This window comes from Ranitomeya imitator, chromosome 1, assembly GCF_032444005.1.
Source record: "Ranitomeya imitator isolate aRanImi1 chromosome 1, aRanImi1.pri, whole genome shotgun sequence".
In the NCBI taxonomy this organism is placed as follows: Eukaryota; Metazoa; Chordata; class Amphibia; order Anura; family Dendrobatidae; genus Ranitomeya; species Ranitomeya imitator.
Window position 1 is genome coordinate 938,242,819 of NC_091282.1, and position 22,736 is coordinate 938,265,554.

The following is a 22,736-nucleotide window of genomic DNA, read 5'->3' on the forward strand; positions in this document are numbered from 1 at the left end:
AAGGGCTGCCCCAGTCCTATTTCAGAATGCTCTTAGTATCGTATTAAAAAATAGATCAAATGACGGATTCCCTTTAGCTTATGTGATAAAATCATAAGAAAAAAAGAACATCTTCATGTAGAATATCTTAACGCAACACTTAACCCCTTCCAGACCCTGAATGTACCCAGTGCGTCATGGAAGGCAGTGACTTCCCGACCCTGGACGTACTGGATAAATCATGGCTAAATTATGATCACATTAGGGTGCATGCTGTTTCTAACAGGGCACCTGGGCTCATCTTCAATGGTGGTTTTGTCGACCCACACAACTACAATTCCTGTGATTGTTGATCAATTATGAACAGCCAGTCATAGTGATTTCAGTGTCAGAAACACTGATGTCCAGCCTATGGGCAGTGCTGCTGTAACAGCACTGACCATAGGCTGGAGCCTAGCAACGCCAGTGTCAGCAGGCTCAGCACTGATTGGTGTGATTGGACAATGACGTTGATTGCACCAGAGTGCACAGACTCAATCTGACCCCACAATGACTGCTCTGCACTTGCTCATAATGGCTTGGGAATGTTGCAGAACAGTCATTGTGTCATTCTGTCGTGCTGTGCTGGGTCTTGTGGTGCAACAGACTTTTTCGAGCTATCAGTGTGTCGAGAGTGGGAGAAGAGGGTTGCATTGACAATCCAACACAATGGGAAACACTTTGAACACATTTTATAAGTGGTCATAAACTTGTAATTAACCCATGAAAGAATAAAGTTACATTAGAACCAAGTACACCATTGTTTTTCTCATGAACTTCTCAATAAGTTTGATAAATCACATGACCCTCTTCCCATTGGAAAAAATAAAGTTGGATCCAAAGTGGCCAACTTTAAAATGGCCGCCGTGGTCACCACCCATCTTGAAAAGTTTTTCCCCTCCCATATACTAATGTGCCACAAACAGGAAGTTGATCTCACCAACCATTCCCATTTTATTTAAGTGTATCCATATAAATGGCCTACCCTGTATATCAATTTACAGGATATTACATCAGTATGTAAAATTATGTTTTCAATCACTGTGTAATTCCACAAAGTCATTCTACATACTATTATATTACTATACCTGAAGCTGGTTACATAAACAACTTTGTTTTCTTTTATATGTTTAGGAAAGTGTGCAACTCTAGGCAAAATGACTGACAAAGAGACACTAAAACTTAAAGCATGTGAAGTAGGAGTTGACTTTGGTATGTTTTATATATAACTTACAAGACTTATCACTTTTAGTCAAGTGCAGATGACTATTATTACCATTGTTATGACTTTAAGATGCTGCATCTTTTATCCAATATATTATTTTTAATGTTTTTATGTATTATATTTAACCTTTTACTGACATATGAAGTACTGGTATGTCATATGCTGGCTTGCTGATTTTGGTGCGGGCTCGCACACCGAGCCTGCATCTTTCCTGGCACATGATGACTGATTTAATGAGCCATCATGTGCCTTTAACCCTTTCACGACCTTTAACGTACATTTACGTCAAAGATTGTGTCCCTGCTGAATAAACAGTAACTGTGAAGGGAGAAGCGCACAATAGGGTAAAACCCTGATATAGGAGACCGTAAAAACAATAGGCTTGCTCACCTTGGGTGGTTGTGTGAAGACACAACGACTATTACAGTTTAGATAGCCAGCTGCCGCTGCCCCATGTCTGGGAGAGGGATCAACCAAAGGGAAATTACAAAACATAAAAAAAAAGTTTCAAAATTGGCTGCGCTGCAGGAAATAAGTCTCTTGCTGCAATATTCATTAGATGCCTAAACCAACTTCTTGTTTTTTTTCTTACACCTGATAAAGATGCCAGTATGGCATTGAAACGCATAGTGGACAATAAAGAACCTTCTAAGGAATATCACAGCAAGAGACTTCCTTCCTGTAGCGCAGCCAGTTTTTAAACGGATTTTGATGCGGGCTTGCACGTCTTGCCCACATCTTTCTCCACATAAAATGGGGAAAATAACTATTTGATACAGTGTCGATTTTGCAAGTTTTCCCACATCCAAAGAATGGAGAGGTCTGCAATTTTAATGATAGCTACACTCCAACTATGAGAAAAAGACTATTTAAAAAAATCCAGAAAATCACATTGTATGATTTTTACATAATTATTTTGCACTTTATTGCATGAAATAAGCATTTGATACAATAGAAAAACAGAACTTAATATTTTGTACAGAAACGTTTGTTTGCAATTACAGAGGTCAGACGTTTCCTGTACTTCTTGACCAAGTTTGCACACACTGCAGCAGGGATTTTACCCCACTCCTCTTTACAGCTCTTCTTCAGGTTTCGGAGCTGTAATCGTTTTTCAACTTCCTCCAAAGATTTTCTGGGTTCAGCTCTGGAGACTGGCTAGACCACTCCACGACCTTGAAATGCTTCTTAGTGAGCCACTCCTTAATTGCCCTGGCTGTGTGTTTTGGGTCATTGTCATGCTGGAAGACCCAGCCATGATGTATCTTCAATGCTCTTACTAAGGAATGGAGGTTGTTGGCCAAAACGTCACGATACATGACTCCATCCATCCTCTTTTCAATTCGCTGCAGTTGTACACTCCCCTTTGCAGAAAAAGTATGATGTTTCCTCCACCATGTGTCATGGTTGGGAAGGTGTTCTTGGGGTTGTACTCATCCATCTTCTTCCAAACACAGGGAGTGGAGTTGATACCAAAAAGTTCTATTTTTGTCTCATCTGACCACATGACCTTCTCCCATGCCTCCTCTGGATCATCCAGATGGTCATTGTTGAACTTCAAACAGGCCTGTACAGGTGCTGGCATGAGCAGGGGTCCTTGTGTGCCCTGGATGATTTTAATCCATGATGGCATATTGTGTTACTAACAGTAATGTTTGACACTGTGGTCCCAGCTCTCTTCAGGTCATTGTCTAGGTCGTCCCATGCCATGTATTTCTGGGCTGATTTCTGATATTTCTCAGAATCATCCTTACCCCACAGGTCGAGATCTTGCACGGAGCCCCAGTCAAAAGGAAGATTGACAGTCATCTTGGGTTTCTTCCATTTTCTAATAATTGTGCCAACAGTTGTTGCCTTCTCACCAAGCTGTTTGCCTATTGTCCTGTAGCCCACCCCAGCCTTGTACAGGTGTATAATTTTGTCTCTGCTATCCTTAGAAAGCTCTTTGGTCTTGGCCATGGTGAAGAGGTTGGAGTTAGTGATGAGCGAGTATATTCGTTGCTCGGGTTTTCCTGAGCATGCTCGGGTGGCCTCTGAGTATTTGTGAGTGCTCGGAGATTTAGTTTTTATTGATTTAGCTGCATGATTTGCGGCTGCTAGACAGCTTGAATACATGTGGGGATTCCCTAGCAACCAGGCAACCCCCACATTTATTCAGGCTGGCTAGCCGCCGTAAACCATGCAGCTGCGTCAACAAAAACAAAATCTCTGAGCATGCCGAAATACTCAGAGACCACTCGAGCATGCTCAGGAAAACCCAAGCAACGAGTATACTTGCTCATCACTAGTTGGAGTGTGATTGAGAGTGTGTAGACAGGTGTCTTTTATACAGGTAATAGTTCAAACAGGTGCAATTAATACAGGTAATGAGTGCAGCGTAGGAGGGCTTCTTAACCCCTTCCCGACCCATGACGCCACGTAGGCGTCATGAAAGTCGGTGCCAATCCGACCCATGACGCCTATGTGGCGTCATGGAAAGATCGCGTCCCTGCAGATCGGGTGAAAGGGTTAACTCCCATTTCACCCGATCTGCAGGGACAGGGGGAGTGGTAGTTTAGCCCAGGGGGGGTGGCTTCAACCCCCGTGGCTACGATCGCTCTGATTGGCTGTTGAAAGTGAAACTGCCAATCAGAGCGATTTGTAATATTTCACCTATTATAACGGGTGAAATATTACAATCCAGCCATGGCCGATGCTGCAATATCATCGGCCATGGCTGGAAATACTAATGTGCACCCACCCCACCCCACCGATCGCCCCCCCAGCCCCCCGATCTGCCCGGTACACTGCCCCGCTCCCCTCCGTCCTGTGCTCCGCTGCCCCCCATGCTCTTGTCCGCTCACCCCCGTGCTCCAATCACCCCCCCGTGCTCCAATCACCCCCCCTGCACTCCGATCCACCCCCCCGTGCTCCGTTCCACCCCCCGTGCTCCGTTCCACCCCCCGTGCTCCGTTCCACCCTCCCCGTGCTCCGTTCCACCCCTCCCGCGCTCCAATTCACCCCCCCATGCTCCGATCCCCCCCCCCCGTGCTCCCCCCCACCCCATCATACTTACCGATCCTGCCGGGGTCCGTCCGTCTTCTCCCCGGGCGCCGCCATCTTCCAAAATGGTCGGCAGATTCGTTCCAAAGTGCATTTTGATCACTGAGATATAATCTATCTCAGTGATCAAAATAAAAAAATAATAAATGACCCCCCCCCCCTTTGTCACCCCCATAGGTAGGGACAATAAAAAAATAAAGAAATTTTTTTTTTCCCACTAATGTTAGAATAGGGTTAGGGTTAGGGTTAGGGTTAGGGCTAGGGTTAGGGGTAGGGTTAGGGGTAGGGTTAGGGGTAGGGTTAGGGGTAGGGTTAGGGGTAGGGTTAGGGTTAGGGGTAGGGTTAGGGCTAGAGTTAGGGTTTCGGTATGTGCACATGTATTCTGGTCCTCTGCGGATTTTTCCGCTGCGGATTTGATAAATCTGCAGTGCTAAACCGCTGCGGATTTATGGCGGATTTACCGCGTTTTTTCTGCGCATTTCACTGCAGTTTTACAACTGCGATTTTCTATTGGAGCAGTTGTAAAACCGCTGCGGAATCCGCACAAAGAAGTGACATGCTGCGGAATGTAAACCGCTGCGTTTCCGTGCAGTTTTTCCGCAGCATGTGTACAGCGATTTTTGTTTCCCATAGGTTTACATTGAACTGTAAACTCATGGGAAACTGCTGCGGATCCGCAGTGTTTTCCGCAGCGTGTGCACATACCTTTAGAATTAGGCTATGTGCCCACACTGCGGATTGGCCGCTGCGGATTCGCAGCAGTGTTCCATCAGGTTTACAGTACCAAGTATACCTATGGAAAACCAAATCCGCTGTGCCCATGGTGCGGAAAATACCGCGCTGAAACGCTGCGTTGTATTTTCCGCAGCATGTCAATTCTTTGCGCGGATTCCGCAGCGTTTTACACCTGTTCCTCAATAGGAATCCGCAGGTGAAATCCGCACAAGAAACACTGGAAATCCGTGGAAAATCCGCCAGTAAAACGCAGTGCCTTTTACCCGCGGATTTTTCAAAAATGATGCTGAAAAATCTCACACGAATCCGCAACGTGGGCACATAGCCTTAGGTTTAGGGTTGGAATTAGGGTTGTGATTAGGGTTATGGCTACAGTTGGGATTAGGGTTAGGGGTGTGGGGGGGTTAGTGTTGGACGTAGAATTGAGGGGTTACCATTGTTTAGGCACATCAGGGGTCTCCAAACGCAACATGGCGCCACCATTGATTCCAGCCAATCTCGTATTCAAAAAGTCAAATGGTGCTCCCTCAATTCCGAGCCCCGACGTGTGCCCAAACAGTGGTTTACCCCCACATATGGGGTACCAGCATACTCAGGATAAACTGCGCAACAATTACTGGGGTCCAATTTATCCTGTTACCCTTGTGAAAATAAAATAATGCTTGCTAAAACATCATTTTTGAGGAAAGAAAAATGATTTTTTATTTTCACGGCTCTGCGTTGTAAACGTCTGTGAAGCACTTGGGGATTCAAAGTGCTCACCACATATCTAGATAAGTTCCTTGGGGGGTCTAGTTTCTAAAATGGGGTCACTTGTGGGGGGTTTCTACTGTTTAGGAACACCAGGGGCTCTGCAAACGCAACGTGACGCCCGCAGACCATTCCATCAAATTCTGCATTTCAAAAGTCACTACTTCCCTTCTGAGCCCCGACGTGTGCCCAAACAGTGGTTTACCTCCACACATGGGGTATCAGCGTACTCAGGAGAAACTGGACAACAACTTTTGGGGTCAAATTTCTCCTGTAACCCTTGGGAAAATAAAAAAATTCTGGGCTAAATAATTATTTTTGAGGAAAGAAAACGTATTTATTATTTTCACGGTTCTGCATTATAAACTTCTATGAAGCACTTGGGGGTTCAAAGTGCTCACCACACATCTAGATAAGTTCCTTTCGGGGTCTAGTTTCTAAAATGGGGTCACTTGTGGGGGGTTTCTACTGTTTAGCCACATCAGGGGCTCTGCAAACGCAACGTGACGCCCGCAGAGCATTCCATCAAAGTCTGCATTTCAAAACGTCACTACTTCAATTCTGAGCCCCGGCATGTGCCCAAACAGTAGTTTACCCCCACATATGGGGTATCACCGTACTCAGGAGAAACTGGAAAACAAATATTGGGGTCAAATTTCTCCTGTTACCCTTGGGAAAATTAAAAAATTCTGGGCTAAATAATTATTTTTGAGGAAAGAAAACATATTTATTATTTTCACGGCTCTGCATTATAAACTTCTGTGAAGCACTTGGGGGTTCAAAGTGCTCACCACACATCTAGATAAGTTCCTTTCGGGGTCTAGTTTCCAAAATGGGGTCACTTGTGGGGGGTTTCTACTGTTTAGCCACATCAGGGGCTCTGCAAATGCAACGTGACGCCCGCAGAGCATTCCATCAAAGTCTGCATTTCAAAACGTCACTACTTCAATTCCGAGCCCCGGCATGTGCCCAAACAGTAGTTTACCCCCACATATGGGGTATCACCGTACTCAGGAGAAACTGGACAACAACGTTTGGGGTCAAATTTCTCCTGTTACCCTTGGGAAAATAAAAATTGCAGGCTAAAAGATCATTTTTGAGAAAATAATTTTTTTTTCATGGCTCTGCGTTATAAACTTCTGTGAAGCACTTGGGGGTTCAAAGTCCTCACCACACATCTAGATTAGTTCCTTTGGGGGTCTAGTTTCCAAAATGGGGTCATTTCTGGGGGATCTCCAATGTTTAGGCACACAGGGGCTCTCCAAACGTGACATGGTGTCCGCTAATGATTGGAGCTAATTTTCCATTTAAAAAGCCAAATGGCGTGCCTTCCCTTCCGAGCCCTGCCGTGCGCCTAAACAGTGGTTTACCCCCACATATGGGGTATCAGCGTACTCAGGACAAACTGGACAACAAATATTGGGGTCAAATTTCTCCTGTTACCCTTGGGAAAATTAAAAAACTCTGGGCTAAATAATTATTTTTGAGGAAAGAAAACGTATTTATTATTTTCACGGCTCTGCATTATAAACTTCTGTGAAGCACTTGGGGGTTCAAAGTGCTCACCACACATCTAGATAAGTTCCTTTCGGGGTCTAGTTTCCAAAATGGGGTCACTTGTGGGGGGTTTCTACTGTTAAGCCACATCAGGGGCTCTGCAAACGCAACGTGACGCCCACAGAGCATTCCATCAAAGTCTGCATTTCAAAACGTCACTACTTCACTTCCGAGCCCCGGCATGTGCCCAAACAGTGGTTTACCCCCACATATGGGGTATCAGCGTACTCAGGAGAAACTGGACAACAACGTTTGGGTTCAAATTTCTCCTGTTACCCTTGGGAAAATAAAAATTGCAGGCTAAAAGTTCATTTTTGAGAAAATAATTTTTTTTTCATGGCTCTGCGTTATAAACTTCTGTGAAGCACTTGGGGGTTCAAAGTCCTCACCACACATCTAGATTAGTTCCTTTGGGGGTCTAGTTTCCAAAATGGGGTCATTTCTGGGGGATCTCCAATGTTTAGGCACACAGGGGCTCTCCAAACGCGACATGGTGTCCGCTAACAATTGGAGCTAATTTTCCATTCAAAAAGTCAAATGGCACGCCTTCCCTTCCGAGCCCTGCCATGTGCCCAAACAGTGGTTTACCCCCACATATGAGGTATCGGCGTACTCGGGAGAAATTGCCCAACAAATGTTATGATCCATTTTATCCTATTGCCCTTGTGAAAATGAAAAAATTGAGGTGAAAAGAATTTTTTTGTGAAAAAAAAGTACTTTTTCATTTTTACGGATCAATTTGTGAAGCACCTGGGGGTTCAAAGTGCTCACTATGCATCTATATAAGTTCCTTGGGGCGTCTAGTTTCCAAAATGGGGTCACTTGTGGGGGAGCTCCAATTTTTAGGCACACGGGGGCTCTCCAAACGTGACATGGTGTCCGCTAAAGAGTGGAGCCAATTTTTTATTCAAAAAATCAAATGGCGCTCCTTCCCTTCCAAGCCCTGCCGTGCGCCCAAACAGTGGTTTACCCCCACATATGAGGTATCAGCGTACTCAGGACAAATTGGACAACAACTTTCGTGGTTCAGTTTCTCCTTTTACCATTGGGAAAATACAAAAATTGTTGCTAAAAGATAATTTTTGTGACTAAAAAGTGAAATGTTTTTCCTTCCATGTTTCTTCTGCTGCTGTGAAGTACCTGAAGGGTTAATAAACTTCTTGAATGTGGTTTTGAGTACCTTGAGGAGTTCAGTTTTTAGAATGGTGTCACTTTTGGGTATTTTCAGCCATATAGACCCCTCAAACTGACTTCAAATGTGAGGTGGTCCCTAAAAAAATGGTTTTGTAAATTTCGTTGTAAAAATGAGAAATCGCTGGTCAAATTTTAACCCTTATAACTTCCTAGCAAAAAAAAATTTTGTTTCCAAAATTGTGCTGATGTAAAGTATACATGTGGGAAATGTTATTTATTAACTATTTTGTGTCACATAACTCTCTAGTTTAACAGAATAAAAATTCAAAATGTGAAAATTGCGAAATTTTCAAAATTTTCGCCAAATTTCCGTTTTTCTCACAAATAAACGCAGAATTTATTGACCTAAGTTTACCACTAACATGAAGCCCAATATGTCACGAAAAAACAGAACCGCTAGGATCCGTTGAAGCGTTCCTGAGTTATTACCTCATAAAGGGACACTGGTCAGAATTGCAAAAAACGGCAAGGTCTTTAAGGTCAAAATAGGCTGGGTCATGAAGGGGTTAAAGAACAACTTAAACAGGTCTGTGAGCCAGAATTCTTGCTGTTTGGCAGGTGATCAAAAACTTATTTCATGCAATAAAATGCAATTTCATTATGTAAAAAAATCATACAATATGATTTTCTAATTTTTATTTTTAGATTCTCTCTCACAGTTGAAGTATAGCTACGATTAAACTTACCGACCTGTCCATTATTTGTAGGTGGAAATAGGTCATTGTATCAAATACTTATTTTCCACACTGTATGATGACTGTCAGCTGTCATGTGCCTTTAACAGCCGCGAGTGGAGTCCATTTTATCAAAATAAAATAGACTAATCCGATTGGTAAACGATGTAACTAGCAAAAAATTGAAACTCCAGAATTACGATATTTTTAGTTGCCACAGCATTGCAGTAAAATACAATGTTTTGATTGAGCAAATAATAAGCTCACAGAGCCTCAGATCCCAAAAAATAAAAACATTACGGGTCTTAGAAAATTTTGACACCAACCATTTTTTTTTTTTTAAACACATGTACAATTTTTTTCACCACTTGAATAAAAAAACAAACTATACATGTTTATTATCTGCATAATTGTACTGACCTGGAGAAGCATACTGTCAGTTTTACATTATAGTGAACATAGTAAATACCCTCTCCCCCCAAAAAAAAAACAATTGTGGAAAAGCACTTTTTCTGCAATTTCAGTGCACTTGGAATTTTTTTCCGCTTTCCACTACATAACATGAATAAATAAATGGGGTAATTCCAGTAAGTGCAAATCGTCCCACAAAAAAACAAGTCCTCAAACGGTTGTGTGGACTAAAAAAGAAAAAAAGTTATGATTCTAGGAATGAGGGGAGGAAACACCGAAAATGAAAAAATGGGAAGTGATGCCTGTCAGCAGTTATGGACCAAAAGCTGCTGACAGCAACTGACAGGAGAATAGTGTAAACATACCAGGTGTGATGACCATGCAAGCTGAATGACCCAGAAAGGTGCAGGTTGGAGCTCGCTCCCATTGGCGTATAATACAAAGGAGTGCAATACAAGAAAACATCACATTGCACTCTGACCAATGTTATTAAAAGAATCAATGCTGTTCAAAAAAGTCAATGTGTTGTGAGTGGCTGTGTATATCGAGCAAGATTTGCAAGTCTATGGTTGCGAGGAAAAAAAATAAATAAATCAGATGGCACTCGGAGCATATGTTTGCTGCCCGATTTTTATACACATATCTTAAAGGAAACCCAACATACAGTAAATTCACAGCCCAAACCATCAGAATAGATTAGATAGATAGAATAGATGTCCTGTAGCTATTTAATGTCATAAGTTCCCTACATATAATAAACTTCAACCCATTAATGCCTATCATGTGGCAATAATGGTTGTTTATCCCTATTTAACCTATTACGTAAATAAATAATTTAAAAAAAAAATGACGTGGGTTTCTTCTATTTTTGATAACCATCCAAGGTAAAACAGACAGCTATGAGCTGAAATTATCAGGTTGGGAAGTTCCCTGATTATTGGGCCCTTCCCAGCCTAAAAAACAAGCCCGTAGACACCACAGAATTGGTGCTTCACATGACATGTGCCCAGCTTTTACCGATTGCCCTGGTGTGTTGCAAATAGATTAATGGCTGCACTCAAAATTAATCTGTGCTAGAGCAAGGAAATGTGCGATACATGAAATGGGAATAGCATAATGGCTTGTGAAATATATGAAAAAACACATGAGATTCTTAGCACAAGATTTGGCCAAAAGTTGTGAGCCATCCACCAATCGTCAAGGTAATCTCAGAACGGATGGGTACCTGAGCTGACTGCCTAGTGTGAACACTTACCTATGGCTAATAACGTGGTAAAGCCTGCTTATATAGGAAGCTCAGAACCAACTGTGTTAGGATGTAGTTAAAATCACAGCATGGTGAAGGGCGGGGCGTTCAAGTCAGAAAAAATAGTACATAGTAAATATAGAAAAACTGACCGAACAGCAATCTAATCTGAACTGGTGCATAACCAAAAAAGTCATATAGCAAATAGATTAATGGCTGCACTCAAAATTAATCTGTGCTAGAGCAAGGAAATGTGCGATACATGAAATGGGAATAGCATAATGGCTTGTGAAATATATGAAAAAACACATGAGATTCTTAGCACAAGATTTGGCCTGGTGTGTTGGCAATCAGGGTAAATGGTATTTGGGGTTGATGACAGCTGTGAGTTGTCAAAAATCACAGCTTCCATCAACCCCTGGGGTTGTAACCCTAACCCTGTAACAAAAAAATAAAAGCACACAGAAAAAAACACTTTATTTGAGAAAAAGACTCCCCCACACTATCCCTTGTTCACCAATTTATTGAAAAAAAATCCCATGCAGGTCTGAAGTAATCCAACAAATCCAAAATAGTCCTGAAAAGGATACCTGAAGTACATAAGAAGGCAGAAATAAAAACAAGAGACAGTCCCCCATTCACCAGTTTATTAGATAAAACTGTTCCCACGCGGGTTCGACGTAGACCATGGGGATACCAGAATCCGGCCCCAGCAATTGTGAATAGCAGTAAGTTACGTTACTGTTATTCACAGGCGCTGGGTACTGATATCACCAGAGTTCCCGACTCCTGCCCCGTTCCACGAGACCCAGTGGCTCTAAACAGCAGTGACATCAGTTACTGCCCTACTTATAAGAGCCGCTGAGTCACGCTGCCCAGGAGTTGATGGCAGCTGTCATCAACCCCAACTACCATTATCTCGATTTCCAACACAACAGGGCAATCGGGAAGAGCCGGGCAAGGTGTCAGAATTGGCACATCTCATGTGATGCGCCACTTCTGGGGCAGTTTCGAGCTTGCATTTTTAGGCAGTGAAGGACCTAATACCCAGTGACCTTCCAGGCTTGATAATATAAACCCACAGCTGTCTGCTTTACCTACACAGGTTATCATAAATAGAAGGGACTCCAAATTATTTTTTATATATTATTCATTTAATAGGTAAAATTAGGCTAAAAATGCTTTAGTGCCACATGAAAGGCACTAATGGGTGAAAGTTTATGATGTGTATAGGGCTTGTGGCATTCTATATCTACAGAATATCTGTCTATTATATATCTAATATTTTTATCTATATCTTTTTATAAGATTGCTTTATTAGGTTTATAAACTAGCTTTAAATTACATAGAGTATTACAGTATGTAAAAGATGATGTTAAACATATTGCATATGGATTGCAAATGCATGTCATATGGATGTTAGGTGATAAAAATCACTCATCCAACTTCTCAGGATCAACATGAGGGATATTTTTTAAACGCAAGTGTGAGCAATCTCTAGATGAGAGAGTTATAGCAGAGTCAAGAAGCCTTAGTAATAAATGCTCCTGAGTTCATACCCTCTGCTCCAAATGACAGGGTTGATTGTGACTTGTAGGATCGCTACTTCCAACAGGTGGCGCTATAGAGTTTAAGTCCTCTTTTTCTCAGAAGAGGCAATTTGCAGCTCAAGCTACTGTACTTCCTTCCCGATAGGAAATGCAATGAAAATTCAATTTTATACTCTGTGCTGTACACATATTATATACAGTGCCTTGAAAAAGTATTTGTACCCCATTAATTTTTTCACATATTTCATGTTTCAATCACAAACTGAAATGTGTTTATTGGGATGCTATGTGATATACCAACACAAAGTAGCACGTATTTTGGAAGTGTAAAGGAAATTATGCAAGGTTTCCTAAATATTTTACAAATATAAATCTGAAAATTGTGACAGATTTGTATTCAGCCCCCCAGTCAATACTTTCTAGGGCTATACTATATTTTGCTTCAATTACTGCTGCCAGTCTTTTAGGGGTATGTCTCTATCAGTTTTACACGTCTAAAGGAGGAACATTTTTGGCCATTTATCTTTCCAAACTGGCTCTAGCTCAGTGAGATTGGATGGAGTCTTGTCACAGACTCTCAATGGGATTTAGGTCTGGACTGTGACTGGGCCATTCCGCACATGAATATGCTTTGATCGAAACAATTCAATCAAAAAATAAAGTTTAATTGAAAAAAAAAAGTTAAGTTTTACCCATCAAAAAATGTTACCGGAAATATATAACTATTTTGCCCCACTGCAATTGTAACAACTTATATAGTTAACATGTCAAACGTAATCTTTTTTCTAAACTACTTTATTAACATAGCAAAGGAATAAAGAAAAGAGTTAGGAACCCTGTTGCCAGAACAAGGTCACTGACAGATTTCACTATGAGGCTGCCGTCACACTATCAGTATGTGGTCAGTATTTTACATCCGTATTTGTAAGGGTACCGTCACACTATAACATTTCGATCGCTACGACGGTACGATTCGTGACGTTCCAGCGATATCGTTTCGATATCGCTGTGTCTGACACGCAGCAGCGATCAGGGATCCTGCTGAGAATCGTACGTCGTAGCAGATCGTTTAGAACTTTCTTTCATCGCTGGATCTCCCGCTGTCATCGCTAGATCGGTGTGTGTGACACCGATCTAGCGATCTAGCGATGCGATCCAGCGATGCGTTCGCTTGTAACCAGGGTAAACATCGGGTAACTAAGCGCAGGACCGCGCTTAGTTACCCGATGTTTACCCTGGTTACAAGCGTTAAACTAAAAAAAAAAAAACAGCACATACTTACATTCTGGTGTCCGTCAGGTCCCTTGCAGTCTGCTTCCCGCACTGTGACTGCCGGCCGTAAAGTGAAAGCAGAGCACAGCGGCTGTGCTTTCACTTTCACTTTACGGCCGGCAGTCACAGTGCGGGAAGCAGAGACTGCAAGGGACCTGACGGACACCAGAATGTAAGTATGTGCTGTTTGTTTTTTTTTAGTTTAACGCTTGTAACCAGGGTAAACATCGGGTAACTAAGCGTGGCCCTGCGCTTAGTTACCCGATGTTTACCCTGGTTACCCAGGGACCTCGGCATCTTGGTCGCTGGAGAGCGGTCTGTGTGACAGCTCCCCAGCGACCACACTACGATTTACCTACGATCACGGCCAGGTCATATCGCTGGTCGTGATCGTAGGTAAATCGTATAGTGTGACGGTACCCTAAGCCAAAACCAGGAGTGGGTGATAAATACAGAAGTGGTGCACATGTTTCTATTATACTTTTCCTCTAATTGTTCCACTCCTGGTTTTGGCTTACAAATACTGATGTAAAATACTGACCAAATACTGATAGTGTGACAGCAGCCTTAATTTATTCTGCAGTCTGCTATGTACAGTCGTATGTAGGTGCTTCATACACTAAATTGTGCTTTAAAAATGTATTGGGATTCTACTGAAAAAGTTACCTTTAAGAAGAAATACAAATATTTATGTAAAAATCCTTTAAATATTTTTTATATTGTTTAGTTGTAAAGGTTCAACTGACTGACTCAAGGACGCAAGCCAACTTTGCCTTTCACAATTTCACCATTTTGGATGTAATCAAAGAAGGTAAGAAAAAAAAAATCACAGATGCAGTTAGTTCTCAAGTTTCCCGTTCAGTGGGCAGAATTTACTATCGTGATCAAAGAACTTTATCTATGCTGCGTAATACACAGGCACATCTTATATTATGGCTGATAAAAAATTATTACCTGCATGCAATAAGTGTCAGCCTCCTGGCTTGAGGCGGTGTAAATTTTTCCCTGATTTGCGTTTTGCCTATATCACCATGTTTCTAATTTTCTTTTGGTAAATTTATGAGCAAATTAGGTAAATCGATGCTTTCATGGTACTCTATGTACCAGCAAAAGAGGTCGGATTTTGCCAGAGCTGAGCACTTTGTCATTGAGCTTGCTCTATAGAATCAGCTTACCCCAACACCCAGAAAAAATAGTCTCACCAGATTTTTCACTCACTCTGGTAACCCCTTAGTGTTCCAGCCTATCGCCCCTCTTCAACACAATTGCATGGTGGGATTTGTTTTCACGGCATCTGGCTGCCTAATAGTGTCCCACATGTGGTACAATCTTAGTCCTTAGTTTAATTTCGCCAGCGGCTCAGCCTGGTTGAATGTCAGAATGCCTGTCACATCTATATTGACAGGCATAATACAATGCAATGGAGAAGAATTAGAGTGTATTTTATCAAGATCATTTAAGTTGAAGTCCCTATTGGAGACTAAAATAAAAAGGTAACAAAGTTTAATAAAATGTATGAAAAAATATAGAAAATATTTAAAAAAAAAAAGTAGAAGGCGGCGGCTGCTAGTGATGGGTGAACGTGCGCGAATAGCGTTTTATCCGACCGTGCTTGGGTGTTATTCGAGCATCTGGGCGTGCTTGTATATTATGTTCGGGTTGCCGTGACTGCATGATTTGCGGCTGTGAGCCTAAGCACATGTGGGGGTTTACTAGCAAACAGGCAATCCGTGCATATGTTCAGGCTAACAGCCACAAATCATGCAGTCACGGAGACCCGAACATAATATATGCGCATGCCCAGATGCTCGAATAACATCCAAGCACGGTCGGATAAAACGCTATCCGAGCACGTTCACCCATCACTAAAGGCTGCACATGAGTGGTAACACATTTGGAACAATTCAATCTATGTAAATTTCATGTTCTTTGACCCATACAGTGAACAACAGGAAAGAACTTCAAGCTTGAAATAACTTTTTAATTCATCCATCTCCCCAAAAATGGAATAAAAAGCAATAAATATAAAAGACAAAAAAAAAATCAATGAGTCCCAAATTGATACCAATGCAAACATCAACTGATCAACCCAAAACTAAGCCCTCAAAAAGTTGTATTGACAGAAAAATAAAAAGAAGCTCAATAAAAGACTAAAAGACATTTGAAATTGTACAACACCTGACTAATGGAGTTTTGAGCTGGGTTTACACCAGTTGACCAGCAGCATTAAACGATAGCCGAAGGCCAATATTTGCCATCTACGGCCATTCAATGGGTTGCTTAGACAGGCAGACTGATCGATTATCGATTGTTCTCTGCCTAGACTTTCACTGTTCTCGGCAGCACAAATTGCATCCACAGGACGATGTGCTGCCGAGAACAGTAATAATTTCAGAAAGCTTAAAAATAATTTCACCCAATGAACAAATGTTTTGCTAGTATATCAGGTGACTGGCAGCCTATTTACACTGCTTTCCTAGGAACAATCTTTCCTGATTAATTGTGGAGTGTATAGTTATGTGCAAAATAATTGACGTTTAACATTACTAATGTGCTTTTATTTTCTGTTGTTGGCATGAAAGATCATACAACGTGGAGAAAAAAAATGAATGACTAAGTGTAGGCAAGTAATGGGCAACCAACACAATCAACAGTCATGACAAGCATGCAACCACATTGGTGTAATGGACTCATTTAATGAAAGGTGTTCTAATAGCAATGTGTAGTTCAATTAGTGAGGTCATTCTTTCTGTGAAGAAACAAGTGTCTATTATGGCCCTTATTTAAAGATGGAGGGCAGCAAATGTTTTACCTCCTGGTTTTAGCCCTTGCTTAAGTAAAATGGGTTGTTCCAGACACTGTATCGAAAGAGAAAGAACTTTGATCAAGGTAATTGGAGATGGGAAAACGTATAAAGAAGTGCAAAAAATAATTGGCTGCTCAACTAAAGATTTCCAATGCTTTAAAATAGCAAACAAAACCCAAATCACGTGGCATTAAAAATACTACCCTCCGCATAGATCATAGAATAGAATGGCAAAGAAGCATCCAGTGATCAGCTCCAGGGAGATCAAAGAAGATCTTCAGTTACCTGTGAGTCTTGAAACCATCAGAAAATGCCTAAGTTAAGCCAAACTATTTGCAGGAAACGCTCATAAAGTACCATTGCTGAAAAAAAGATGTGTTGAAAAGGTTACAGTTTGCCAAAGAACACATTAACTGGCCTAAAGAGAAGTGGTGCAATATTCTATGGACAGATGAGAGCAAGATTGTTCTTATTGGGTCTAAAGGCAGCAGTTTGTGAGACAACCCATGAACACTGAATTTAAGCCACAGTACACTGTGAAGACTGAAAAACATGGAGGTGCAAGCATAGTAGTTTGGGGAGGTTTCTCATATTATGGAGCTAGGCCAATTTATTGCATGTCAGGCACCATGGACCGGTTTGAATATATCAAAATACTGGAAAAGGTCATGTTGCCTTATGATCAAGAAGAAATGCCCTTGAAATTGATGTTTCAGCAGGACTACGAGCCCAAACACACTGGCAAGTTAGCAACGTCCTGGATCCAGACCAATAAGATTGTTGTTATGAAGTGGCCAGCCCAATCCCCAGACCTCAATCCAACTGAGAATTTGTGGAGTGACATCAAAAATGCTGATTTTCATACAGATCCTAAGAATGCAAAAGAACAGTGGAATGTAGTCCAGTCAGCTTCGGCTAGAATATCTGTTTGCATGTGCTAGATGTTAGTTGACTCCACGCCACACAGATGTCATGCAGTTATCCAATATAAGAATTATATAACTAAATATTAGTTCAGTGATTAACACAAAAGGGAAGTCTGTAAGCAAATTTCAGTTTATGCTGTAAATATTCGATTATGTAAATGAAGATGCTGCTATTTTTGAGCAGCCTATTCCTTTTTCTTCATTTTCAGTATAAAATTTGATATTTTGTTAATGTTTTCATTTGGAATTGAATGTGCAGTGCTCCCAGTGCCTGTGTACATATGGAAATAAATATTATGAGGATTGAGCTTTTTCCTCGTTGTTTTAAACACACTGCTATTATTTTGCAGATAACTGTAAATGGCCCTAAAGTTGTTCATATACTTTACAAATGATGATCTGTGGTGCACATTTTAGTGTGCTCCCCCCACCGCCTACAACAAAACCAAAATGTCACACTGTATACCTTCAAACTTTATAAAATATTACTACTGTACATTAGCATCTTTGAAGCTGTAACATGGCTTCCATTGCGCTATTTGGGGTCCTGCTGTACTGCCATGTCTCTGAATATAAAATGGAAACATACACAGTTTTTTTTCCTGTTAGATTCTATATGAATCCAAGATGGAAAAAACCTAAATTTCTTCATCATCAAATAACTTAGTAATACAGCATAGAGAACATTCTAGCGAAGGCTGTTGTGTCAGTTCCACCATTCATTTGTGCCTTCTTTTGTGGAGACTTTCACAAAATTCCAGACCCCATAATTAATTTAAAACCCTAAATCTATCCAGACCCTATGCCAGATGCCAAAATTAATTTAGATCCCAGGCCAGACCCCTACATTAGTAAGAAACACAGACCAGATACCATAATTAACCTAGACCAAACTGAAAATCTGACGTAAAAACTAACCCTACTTGACATCCGCCATACATGAATGGTGCACAGGGGGAGTGGGTTCATAGGCTGATCCCAAACCATACCTGGCAGATAATGGCTGCATGTCACAATCAGGACCTGCCTCTAAGGGAAGAGTCAGACAGCGTATAACTTGGATGAGGATCGCAACGCAGTACTGGAACTGTCCGTAGGCTTACAGACCAGAGAGTGACAGCATGTATTTCTCTTCAGCTGTCACGCTCGGGTTAGGCGCGCAAACTGCTAATCCGAGCATTACATTTCAATCCTTTTCTCCATCGTCTCATTGGGGGACACAGGACTGTGGGTGTATGCTACTGCCGCCAGGAGGCTGACACTAAGTAGGTATAAAAAAAAAAAGTTAGCTCCTCCTCCATAGTATACACCTTGCCACTGGCCCTGACAGCTCCAGTTTATGCTTAGGAGGCACATCTCTGGGTTTTCCCAGATGCTTTTTTCTCTGAAGATAAGACAGGGGCGACGGACCCTTTTGAAGGGGTCCGATCTCCCCAAACCAACAACGGGCGAGCACGTGGAGTGTCGCCTCCACGTATCCTCTCCCGCGATGTGGGATTTTTTTCCCGGACTAAGAACCTGACCACCCTGAGGTAACGGAACCCTAGGTTGTACAGGCATTCATTCCTTGTCCGTGCAGCCTCCACTTCATCACCAATGCACGACTACGGTGTTTAAAGGAGGCAGACGGTCCCTCTCCTCGCCTTCTGAAGGGTGTAAGGAGTTAGGGTGCCTGCACCGTCTTTTAATATTTATATATGTATATATATATTTATATGTGGATTTTTTATGTCTAACCTTATGCGCTGTCAGAGGGCTGCACAGGGGGGGGCTCCTGCTTCATCGCACGTTCTGCTGGCGACTATATCCGGCGCTGTGCTGGTTTCCAGCGTTTTTTCCCCACAAGCAAACTTCAGCAGAGGCATGGGCGGAAGTCCCGCCCCTTTTTTTTAGGCGGTTTCCTGTTCGCTGAGGCATTATGGATCTTGTAGTCTGAGCATGGGCAGAAGTCCCGCCCCTTTTTCGGCGGCTTCCTGTTTTCTCTGTACAGCCTGTGGCATTATGGGTCTTGTAGTCTGGGGGAAGTCCCGCCTCCATGGCGACGGTTTACTTCCGGTTTCAAGCACCCAGGTTTCCCGGGAGAGCAGGGGAAAGAGTAAAATCTAGATCCCTGCTTCGGCCTAAACCGGGTCCATGTGCGGTCAGGAGACATGGTTCAGTGTTTGAGAGCATACGGGGACTCAGGACTGGGGTAAGTGCTACTTCCCTCAGCCTGACAACAGTATTTGTTCTAGACCTAGTAGCTCATAAGGAGATACGGAGCATAGCAGCAGCAGCAGCAATAGAGTCATGTCTAGAAAGACTAAGACTCACTCAGTTCTGTATACCTCATGCATTACCTGTCAGTCTACTTTTCCGCATGCGCAAAGTAACCATTTCTGTGAGGCTTGTGATTCCGAGCGCGTGCAGGAGCCCCCGTCTGCTACCCTGTCTGCTTCCCCGCCGGCTATCCTGCCGGGTGTGCCTGTACCTGGGTCGGCAGTGTCTCCCCCTGAGTGGGTCATATCATTAACGCAGTCTATGGCGTCTCTAACAAAGGCGGTTGAGTCCCTTCAAGCCCCTGTCAGGGACATTCATCCGCCTGTTTTGGAAAGATCCTCCGATTTTCAGGATCCTCCGGCCTGCAGGGACCGTACTCCCTCTAGGCAGACACAGGGGAAACGATCCCACACAGCGTCTCCCGGTCCGTCAGGTGCATCAGCATCTTTGAATCCTGTCTCTCGATCTCCCTCTCCTGCGGAATTGAGTGAGCACGGTTCGGACTATGACTCAGAGGGGTCTTTTGATTTAGAAGCTCCTGGTTATCAGGAATCTGTTGACAGTCTCATTGAGGCCGTTAACCAGACCTTGGGAGTAGAGGATGTGGCCACCTTACCTTCTGGTCATAAGGTGTCCTTTAAGAAATTCAAGCAACCTCATAAGGTGTTTTCTACTCATCCTGAGTTTGAGGATTTAGTCCAACGTCACATGGAGCGACCGGATAAACGTTTCTTAGGCCAGAAGGCCCTAGGTGCAAGGTATCCGTTCGCTCCAGAGCTTTGTAAAAAGTGGGCAGAATCCCCTTCAGTGGATCCTCCCGTATCCCGTTTGGCCTCTAGTACGTTGCTGTCTCTTCCTAATGGGTCGTCTATTAAGGATCCGACTGATCGGCTCCTAGAGAGTCTAGCTCGGTCTCTGTTTGAGGCTTCAGGGTCAGCCCTCGCACCGTCTTTTGCGGCCACATGGGTTGCCAAAGCTATGATAGCTTGGTCAGAGTCTGTAACTAAGGCTCTTCAGGATAAGGGGTTTCCTGTAGAGGTGATAGAGATGTCAGATCAGATATCTTTAGCAGGAAATTATCTGATTAATGCATCCTTGGATGCGGCAAATTGTTCAGCATTGGCTGCGGCAAATGCTATTGCTATCAGAAGGGCCCTATGGCTAAGAAATTGGCGGGCGGACTCTACTTCAAAGAAGTCCCTTACATCCCTTCCTTATCAAGGTGTCCGTCTTTTTGGCGAAAAATTGGAACAGCTTATATCTGATTCCACGGGAGGTAAAAGTAATTTCCTTCCTCAACAAAAGGTTAAGAAACCTTTTCGTCGCCAATTTCAAGCAAGATTTAAATCCTTTCGTAACTCCCGGTGGTCTGCGGCACCAAGCGCAGGTCCCCCAAGTCGGCCTGTCCAAGACCGGGAGCACCAGGTCTCCTATAGGGCCAATCCATTGGCAAGAATGCGGTATCAACCGTCAAGATCTAGGGGATCTAGATATCCTCGATCTTTGGCTAAATGACTGCAGGCAGCCTCTCGTCGCTTCCAACAGAGTAGGCGGTCGCCTACTACTGTTCCATCAGTCCTGGCTGTCAGTTGTTCACGACAGATGGGTAAGAGACCTGGTGGTTTCAGGGTACAAAATAGAGTTTTCCCGTCTCCCTCCAGGCCGTTTTTTTCCGTCCAGTCTTCCCAGTTCAAAAACCCGTCTAAGAGCTTTATTCAGAGCAGTCGAGTCTCTTCAGTCCAACGGGGTCATTGTCCCTGTTCCAAAGGAAGAAAGGTTCAAGGGGTTTTATTCAAATCTGTTTACGGTTCCCAAAAAGAATGGGACCGTGAGACCCATTCTGGACCTAAAGTGTCTAAACAAATTCATCAGCACTCGTCGCTTCCGTATAGAATCTCTCCGCTCGGTCATTGCGGCTATGGAAAGGGGAGAATTCCTGGCTTCCATAGATATTCAAGACGCCTATCTGCACGTTCCTATATTTCCTCCTCATCAAAAATTTCTACGGTTTTCCATAGGCGAGCGACACTTCCAATTCACTGCATTACCTTTCGGGCTCGCCACTGCTCCCAGGGTGTTCACGAAGGTGATGGCAACAGTGGTGTCAATCCTGCACTCTCGAGGCATAGTCATTCTGCCTTACTTAGACGATCTCTTAGTCAAAGGACCAACTTTTCAGGCGTGCAGGGACAACGTCAACATCTCTTTGGACACCCTAGCTCGTCTAGGGTGGCTGGTCAATTTAAAGAAGTCATCTCTAGTACCATCTCGGAAGATCTCTTTTTTAGGGATGATCTTCGACACCTCTCGGGGGCTAACTATTTTACCCCAGGACAAGGTGCTTTGTCTCCGGCAGGAGGTAAAAATTCTTCGGCAGCCAAGTTTCCATTCAATCCGGTTCTGCATGAAGGTCTTGGGCAGGATGGTAGCAGCTATAGAAGCGGTTCCATTCGCCCAATTCCATCTTCGTCCACTCCAACAGGCACTTCTGTCAGCCTGGGACAGGAGTCCTTTGTCTCTCAACCTCAGGTGTTGTCTGGCTCCTGGGGTCAGGCAATCCCTGATATGGTGGATGAGGAGTTCCTCCCTACTTCAGGGGAAAGCCTTTCCTCCAGTTCATTGGCTGGTAGTCACTACAGACGCCAGCCTTCTCGGTTGGGGAGCAGTGTTTCTCCAGCACACGGCTCAGGGTCGTTGGTCCCCAAGGGAATCAACCCTTCCAATCAATCTGTTGGAAATAAGGGCAATTTGGCTGGCTTTGCAGCACTTTCACCATCTTCTGGTGGGTCGCCCGGTGCGGATCCAATCGGACAATGCCACGGCCGTGGCCTATGTAAATCATCAGGGGGGCACTCGCAGCAGATCAGCCATGCGCGAGGTAGGACAAGTCCTCCGCTGGGCCGAGAACAATCACTCTGTGATCTCGGCAGTTTACATCCCGGGCAAGGAGAACTGGGCAGCGGACTTTCTGAGCCGACAGGGGCTTGCGCCCGGGGAATGGTCTCTTCACCCCGATGTTTTTCGGCAGATATGTCTACGCTGGGGAATCCCGGACGTGGATCTAATGGCCA

At 43.3% G+C, this 22,736-nt stretch overlaps 1 protein-coding gene across 1 annotated transcript in view; it reads left to right on the plus strand.

Moving 5' to 3' along the window:
* LOC138651335 (complement C3-like) overlaps positions 1 to 22,736 on the plus strand; it is a 68,286-nt gene that overhangs the window by 40,077 nt on the left and 5,473 nt on the right. The window contains exons 14-15 of the mRNA XM_069741480.1: positions 1,153 to 1,230; positions 14,402 to 14,485. Coding sequence (XP_069597581.1) covers positions 1,153 to 1,230; positions 14,402 to 14,485 — 162 coding nt within the window. The remainder of the gene's footprint in view (positions 1 to 1,152; positions 1,231 to 14,401; positions 14,486 to 22,736) is intronic.